This window comes from Peromyscus maniculatus, chromosome 5 (assembly GCF_049852395.1).
Source record: "Peromyscus maniculatus bairdii isolate BWxNUB_F1_BW_parent chromosome 5, HU_Pman_BW_mat_3.1, whole genome shotgun sequence".
NCBI classification, from domain to species: domain Eukaryota; kingdom Metazoa; phylum Chordata; class Mammalia; order Rodentia; family Cricetidae; genus Peromyscus; species Peromyscus maniculatus.
Genome location: NC_134856.1, coordinates 108,810,686 through 108,819,430, shown reverse-complemented (window position 1 = coordinate 108,819,430; position 8,745 = coordinate 108,810,686). Strand labels below are relative to the sequence as shown.

General features: G+C 36.3%; 1 protein-coding gene across 1 annotated transcript; it reads right to left on the bottom strand.

Annotated features, from left to right (window-relative positions):
* Positions 1–347: 347 nt before the first annotated feature.
* LOC107399387 (prolactin-3C1-like) lies at positions 348–5,060 on the bottom strand. The gene is made up of 4 exons (XM_015985787.2): positions 4,908–5,060; positions 3,349–3,432; positions 1,290–1,469; positions 348–579 (listed from the first exon to the last, which is right to left on the bottom strand). The coding sequence occupies exons 1-4, from the start codon at positions 5,058–5,060 to the stop codon at positions 376–378; spliced, it is 621 nt and encodes a 206-aa protein (XP_015841273.2). The 3' UTR covers positions 348–375.
* Positions 5,061–8,745: the final 3,685 nt, after the last annotated feature.

The window sequence follows — 8,745 nt, the reverse complement described above, 5'->3', positions numbered from 1 at the left end:
TATCATTAAACTTTTCTCAGAGTGGTTTTATTTAAAAACAAAGCTGTACATTTCCATCTTATTTCTTCTGATTAATAGTAATATCTTGATATTTTAAAAAAATAACTTGTTCATCTTTACTTTGATTCTAAAGTAATTTGTCAGCCATCTTGCTTGCTTTCTAAAACCTGATCATTTGTAAAAATTACAAAGAAACAATGCAATGCTATGTTCTTTTTTATATTACATGGACACAAGAAATTGATAAACATTCTCTTCCAAACTGACATTTCTAAGGAATCATATTTTATTTTATAAAAAGAAATCTAGTAGATTAAACTTTTCAAAGCCCTGAAGGTCTGGTTCATTCATCAAGGACCATCTCAGCAGCAGATGTCATGGCTTTATACTTAGCATTTGTTGTTTTTTGATGACTCGGCGCCTCAGAATCTTAAGATAATGGTTAACCTTTTGTATATCCTTGTATAGGCAGTAGAAGAGTGTATGAAATGCAGAAAGGTGAGTGTCTTTATTGGAAGACCTCAATTGTTTTAGTTCTGGCCAGTCAGGATAGTTATTTTCTTCAAATCCAGGCTGAACCTAAACATCAAAAGGACAAGTATTATATGTACTTCATTGGTATAATTGGTCCTTATTCCTTTCGTGTGTGTGTGTGTGTGTGTGTGTGTGTGTGTGTGTGTGTGTGTGTGTGAACTTACACACATGTATGTGCTGTAGTCAAATAAGGAATGCGCATGCAGGGTTATAAAACTGGAGAACCATCAAATTGCTATGTGACACTAGATATGGATTTAACCAAAGAATATTGGAGGGAATGGAGCAGTTTTTTAACTTTGCGGACTTTAATATGTCCTCAGTACTTTTCTTGGTCTGTCCTCCATACCTTTATAGGTTCCAGTAGAGTGTCCTGATTTCTTTTGTCTTTCAACTAAATATATTCTCCATATTATTTATTTTCCTAAACCTTAGACATGATGAATATTTCCTTTAATGAGTTAAGGTGCAAGCGACACAAGCGTGACTATCGTAATGTCTTCTGCGTTATGCAGGTGTATCCATCCTATCCAGGACAGCTTCTGCCCAAATTGCTATGAAGAGCAGCTATTTTCTATTGAGATTACTTGTGTGTCTTATTCTCAGTAAAGAATTTTATGAGTGGTTGGTTTTATATGTGATTCCCTTACTGGAAAGATTGTGAACATATTGGATACTCTTGAAAATGAAGTTTTTAAAAATTAATTTCTTTTTCACACATGACATGATCAAAGAAATGTGAAGAGATGGCTCACCCTGCTGAGCAAAACTTTTGCTCCCTCCAGAATTGCTTCACATCCATACTTAACCTCTATAGCTCTTGCCAGCATACCATCATAGGACCCTAAATGAGTCAACACTGCAGGTGTCAGAAGTTTCAGTGGGTACTTCCAGGCATTTGAAACATTGATGACCACTTTCAGAAGGACTTCAGTCTAAGTAATCAGATTGAAAATTGCATTGAATAAGCAAAATAGAGTAGATACATTGTGTCTTTACACAAAGACAAAAGATGCAATACCTATTTTTAAGTAATCAATACATAAAAATGTTTGTTGGAATATGATACACATTGTAGAAATGTGAAATTTAAGCCATTGAAATATAGTTTGGTAACATAAAACTAATCAGGTTTGAATATTTTTTTTCCTCATGACATATATTGATCATAATTTGTTTTATTTTCTATATGTGAGCATGTAGCTTATGGAGAGATTTTTTTCTATTTAATTGCATTTCTTGTCTATGACAATCAAAGATTTGCTGGATCCTACTCAGTAGGTATCACTAGATCTGACTGAGACCAAAGCAATGCCAACACTGACAATGGAAGGTCATCCAAATTATTTTCACACTAGTGAATCAATTTGCTCATTTCAATACTCAATTGTGATTTCTGGATTATTGTAGAATGTTTATTGCAAAATGTTTAACAATAAATACAGTGAAAAAAATGCCATTGATATAGTCATTTTCTGGGTAAAGCCTACTTCATACTTCTGGCAGAGCAACATACTTGTTCTCATGTCCAGCAGAAAAAAAAAAATAACCCAGTACTGCTTTTAATACCAGCATCAGTGGAAATCACAATGAAGTTAAGATATGACCAGCTTATGATCACTGCCAGAATCTTGTTTGGCAGCCATATCTGATTACAACTGTTTGCTGTTATATCTTTTAGTTATGACTCTGGCAATGAAAAGAAGAGTAATGGCAATCCAATGGACATGGGAAAGGAAATATGTACAGGATATGAAGGAAAGGAGCAGGCTAAATGATGATGGCAAAATTGATTGGTGGGAAGATTGTAGCATGATGATTACTATTGAGGAGTTGGGGTAGATGCAGCCCAACTACACATTCTTACTTGACATGCAAGAGGTACAAGTTCTTTGTAAATTTTCTGAACTTCAGTTCATTATTTTTCCAATAGTATCTCATGTTAGAGAAATTTTTGTGTCTAATGCATGTATCAGTGCCAACATCCTGCTTTTGAAAGTGTCTAGGTATGTAGGTCTGTGTAAAAGTTCTCTCTTCCCCACCTCTTTTTCTTTAATTTCCATTATTATAGTCACACTTAAATAAGAATAGTTTTACATAGATGCTAGTGATAAAATCTTATAGAACAAACAATATATATGAGAGGTCTACACCTAACAAGGTTAGTTTAATTCACAGAAGATTGATTATGACTGGGGATCAGAAAGGAGAGATGAAACAATCACATATTCGAGCTCCTGAGAAATGTAAACACCAGCAAAATAAAGGCTATCCTGAGATACATACTATAGTATGCAGAGAACCTTTTTATTCAGCTGATTTTCAATTAAGATACAGGATAAGGTAGACTCAGGGAGTACTGCACAATATAACGAAATGGAAATAAGACCAAGGGATTTTCAAAATTCAAAAATAAACTGCACACTGGTGATTTAAGTAGCCTGCTGACAGAGGAGGAGTCTTTAGGATTATATCATAAACACTACTGTATTTGATTTCTTCCACATGTCTTTGAATATATATTCAACCATTAATAACATCCAATTCAGACAAAAAATTTTAATCCCACTAGCAAGTTGCTGGAAAAATGATCTACATGGGCAACTTAGGCTTCTGCTATAATGAAAGCTGGCTTTTGACTTAGTGGGCAAGTTAACTACTGTGTGGTGTGATGCTTTTCTGCCTGATGCTTCTTTCTTCACTCTGTTGGACAGGAGATTATTGTAACTGCAATAGTCCCAGTAATCACACACAGCACAGATAACTAGAGTAATGATGAAGTTGTTTTGGTAATAATATGGAGGAAACACCTACTTTTTTTGTAGTAGGGATGGAAGCAGTGCGGCAGGTGTTGTTTCCACTGTTTTTAAACCATCTTCCCTTGGATAACTTTACATCCTGGAGGGAATGAAATGATTCAAGTATTTGTAGTTTCAGGTTATAACCAACACATCCATGACCAGGTTATTAATGTATTTGATAGATGTTCAATTTTATCACATAAGGACTGCATTAAAATTGAAATAGAGGATTGAAGCAAATATTGCATGTGTGCTCTTTCTTCCTTTTACATATGCAATCGAATATCCTGGCCTCACACACTCTTCTCTTCTTTACAGTGCCCTTGCTGTTTTGCGATTCCTAAAAATTATTGTTTGAAAGTAAGTCATAAAGAAACACTCTAACCAAAAAACATTTAGTGTTTTAAGTATCAGAACTCTGGAGGATTTGAGTTGTGTGCCATCAAATAGGGGCTTTGTATTGATATTTATGAATAACTTCATTCCTATTGATTCAAGCTGATGTGCTACTGTTAATTAGATAACAGCAAATATCTTCCTTTTTCTCAAGCAAAATGGAGTTATAGCTGGAGCATACTAACTTCATGGTAAATTTGTAATGCAGTTGTGTTGATGGCATCACATTTTAGCATAAAAAATCTGGATTATGTTTTTAAAGAAATACTTAGCAATGAATGAGGATAGAAATCACAAAACAGCATTTAATGGGACTATATCAATCAACTGAAGGTTATGTTTACTTGAGTTATTTAGTAATTCAAATATATATTATTTATTAACAATCGACAAATTTATAAAAGTTTGATGGATCCCTAGGATCTTGCATTTGCAAGATTATGAGTGAAAAAGGTGGAAGGAAAGCATCACTAATGAATGAAAATGACAATGGAAAGGCATAGTCACTACAATTCTACAGACATATTTTCATATTCCTCAGTTTGCACTGTCTTCTTTGTTTTCACTGTAATGACTCACCTACACAAATAAAAAAAAATTATCTCCACCAGAAAGAAAGAAAACACTCCTTTCTATACCAATACTCCTACTGTAATCAGCCACTACCTGATAGAAATCTTGATCAATGATTCTTAGCATTTGGAACTTTCTGAACAGCTATTTTTGTTGTCGTTTCCCACTTTGCATGGTTACAGATCAGTTTAGTTTTATTTTCTCCAATTTATTTACTGCAGTGCAGTGCTACTATATTAGATATCTGTAAAGCCCTATGTGAATAATGCCCACAGAGGCATTCTTCAAACAAGATCAGGAAATCATAGCTCCTCCCTGGAGAATTTTTCTGGGCTTAATGTTCAAAGTGGAAGTTCAAAACAAAAATACTTATTTTTAAGGTTTATTAGAAGAAAAACTGAAAAAAATCATTGCCTTCTTTATAAATCTTCGCTATTTCATGAAATATCCTATATTCCCTCATCTACACTTTAATAATTGATACTTTCTACTACATATAAAACATACTAGTTGAAATTTGATTCATGATGCTTTATGGTTAAAACAGTACAGTTTTCTCACATTCACTTTAGAAAAGAATTCTGAAATAAGTGAGGTACTTACTAAATTTTTATACATTTTTCGGGCAACTATATGAGTGCGATGAGAAATGGAAATCAATTTGTTATACAGCTCTTCATTGAACATCTGGTCATCTGGTGTGGAGATCACATGTTCCCAAGGGAGCAGACTTGATATCAGCAGCAACAGGCTCATCCCTACTATTCAGAGAAATTATTCTGAGATATTTTCAAATGAGGTTCCAAGAGCTATCCTGTATAGTAAGTACTATATGTTCTAACGTCCTCTACCAACTCAGTCCTGTACAACTGAAGTTGGACATATGCTCTTTCCACTGTGAGAATATAGGGAACATTTTGGTAGTTCACACTTTGAGGGGTGTGTGATCCTTCAGCTTTGGCTGCTCTGGAAGAACTTCCCAAACTTGGAAACATTTGGAGCAGAGATGAATTCAAATTTAGAGTCTTTAAGTCAAGACTTTGCTTTTTTTTGTTTGTTTGTTTGTTTGTTTTTTCGAGACAGGGTTTCTCTGTGTAGCTTTGTGCCTTTCCTGGATCTCACTCTGTAGCCCAGGTTGGCCTCAAACTCACAGAGATCCTCCTGCCTCTGCCTCCCGAGTTCTGGGATTAAAGGCATGTGCCACCACCGCCTGGCTAGGACTTTACATATTTTAACGTCTTGGAAATGTTAGTTCATTTTCCATCTTATGTCTGTAACTAATTCATTTTTCTTTGAAATATCACCCAATATTTAAGGTGATTGTCATGAACATGCAATTTTTTTTTCTTTTGCCATTTTATTTGGTATATACCCAAATGGTAAAGAATCAAACCTGCCATCATTGTCTGGATTGGGGGCAATAAGACAATTTAATCTTATTTTTAATAAAGTCCAAGTTCTAAACTTCAGCAGCTGATCATTTGGTATTGGCCTGTTTATGATTCTGAAAGATGACCTGTGCATTGAAAGATGGTTCAGAGCAGGTACCAGTTAGATACCTACAACATTCTCTCCATTTATCTTCAAGTACAAACAGAAGAAAATGCAAATGACTTTGGGCATTGTCATGTATCAACAGAGACGAAGGATCCCCTTAGAGAACCACTTATTTCAAGGTCCACTGAACAATTCCGTTCTTTAAAATCCTCAGCTCCCTCACCTTGAATCTAAGTGAGACATGAAAAAAACATCAGTTCTCTGCAGACTACAGCAATGTTAGGAGCAAAGAAAAGATAATATAGAAACCCATGTGTACCAAATAATGCATTGATAAAGCTTACTTAGAGGAACACAGATGAATGTCACTTACAGCGGCATGGTTGAGTCAATGACAATTGCATCTCCAAGAAGTTCCACCACAATGATGTGGCCTCCAGCTCAGGAAAGCTACCTCACCTGAGTGCTGCCTTAGTCAGGTTTCTACCTCCTATATATACTAACAAAATGTACCCACAGCCAAGCAGAGCTTGGTGGGGGATTATAAGGAGCAAGATAAACAATGTCTGCAGCACAATGAGTCTCTTCCTTCAGGGAGTATTAACTCTACTTTTACCACAGTCTTACTTCAATGTGGTTTCTTTTGTTTTTGTTTTTGTTTTTGTTTTGTCATGGTATCTCTAGGGTTCAAGTTATTTTGCATATCAAAGACTTCTCTGTTCCATGATGACTCATAGTCATTTCTGTCAGGAGTAATGTGCTTATTCCCTAATAATATTTTCCTAGTTCAGGTTCCTGTGTTTTTTCTGCCACCCCTCATGTGGTGTTAAATACACTCCATTATTTCTTAGCTTTGAGTTTTCATATCACAGCAGGAGTCAGTTATTCTCACAAATGTAACAAAACATAAATCTAAGACAGCGACCACCAAACATTGTAAAAGGCTCCTCTCAACAATTTTGGTTATGGTTCCAGTAACCTACAAGTCAAAACACAGATATTTAGCAGGTACGTTTTTGGGTACATCACATCCATTTAACAAAAGAAACGGTCATACCCTCCTTGATGGAACATGTTTTTGCACTGTTATAACGTGTGGAGTTGGAACTTCAGGGTTGCCCTTTAATCAAACGGGAGAGCTCTTGATGGCAACTCAACTAGTGGGCTAGATTACTACTAGATACATGTTGACAGACTCCCTTATGGCTTTACCATGTGGCCAAACAATACAGTTGTTGGCAATTGCTGGGCAAGGCCATGATTTCACCTCTAACTGTAAGGCTACATTTCTAGATTTACTATTAGTTACACATTAACAGAGTCTCTTATGGCTTTCTCACGTGGCTGAATAATACAGTTGTTGACAATTTCTGGGACACAGATAGTAAAGTATGTTTTGGTACCATGGTGCTGTTATGCCCAGACTATGACCCCAAAGAGACCACTGAAGACTGAGGATGTCCAGAATGCAACAGCAAGGTTTATTCTATAGATACAAGCCTAGGCAGGGAACTCATTCCTACACCCAATACAGTGAGGCAGGGAGGAGTTCCTCTTTCTTTGTGAGGCTAGCTATTTAAAGGCAAAAACCACAAGCCCTTCAGGGCAGTTAGGGGTTTGGCTTGGGTGCAACTGGGATTGGTTTATTTTTATTTTTGAAGTCCTCTGTTCTCTTTTAATTGGGTAAGGATATGTAACTTTGAATTTACTGGTTGGGGGTTACAATTATCATTTTTGGGGCAGTTCTGGACAAGTCCCAGGCTTTGTCCTTGAGCTGCATGGGGGCTGGCTGGTCTAGCATGTACTGACTGTGGGGGCTGGCTCAGTGGTCCAGGCTCTGTCCTTGACTCATGCACATAGCTCTAAGTTGGTGAGGAGTCCCAGACAGTAAACAACTGGCTGAACTTTGAGCAGTCAGAGTACATGCAGAAAAGGAGCTACTGCTTGTTCAAGTCTCAAAAAACTGAAATTGAGGACTGATCTCTGAGAGAAGACTAAGCAGCCTGTTATGGCATCTGCTTGATCCTTTCAGTGCCGCATGGTGGAAGCTTCTAGATCATTACTGCAAACATGAATTTTTCATGTTATTGAACCACAGTATGGAGCTTATTCAGTATTAAGGCCCAAACTATTACTTCTGATGTGCAATCAGCAGCATGTACAGTAACTAGTATCTTGTGCTTCTCTTTCCCCAAACTCACAGAGGGGGAAAAATCCTGACCCAAGGCACTATTATCTGATTCAATAAATTACTAACACCAGGAATGGCTTTTCACATGTGTGCTGAGTACTTTTACACAAATTATTTAACTACCATCTTAATTGTTTTTCCAGGTTATTTTTTAAATAAAAAATCATGGAGAGCCTAGCCTTATATAATGGAATGTTATTGATAGAAGACAGCTTCAAGAAAATGCAATTGTAATCAAGATGGTGAATCTAGAGAGTACAAGATTTTCACACAAGATGAAAAGACCTCAAGCCTTATCAAGTTCTAAGATAAGCAGTCAATCATCTAAACATGGATGGAAGATGCTACTCTGTTTAGTTTTCTATAGTCTACCACCATTCTGTCTTTCCTACAGTTACCTCACCCTAGCATATTGCACGGTACTGTCACTCTGACCAGATGGAATCATTTGAGGTACCTCTTAGACCACTAAAAGGTAAAGTATGATCACATCCTATTATGTTATGCTATACACACTACCCCTCACCCCTATAGTTGCCTCATGGCTTCTGACATGTACATAGTCAATGGATCTGGTGATTACAGGTTGTTTATTCACCAAATCTGTTTGTTCAAAGGGCAAACAGATGAGTGGGCAATTTACTTCTCATTGTCTTTCATTTCCCACATTATATGAAATTGATTTATGATCTACACTGAAACAAACATCCCCAAATATCCTATAAACATACTCTCTATAACTCATCAATTTTT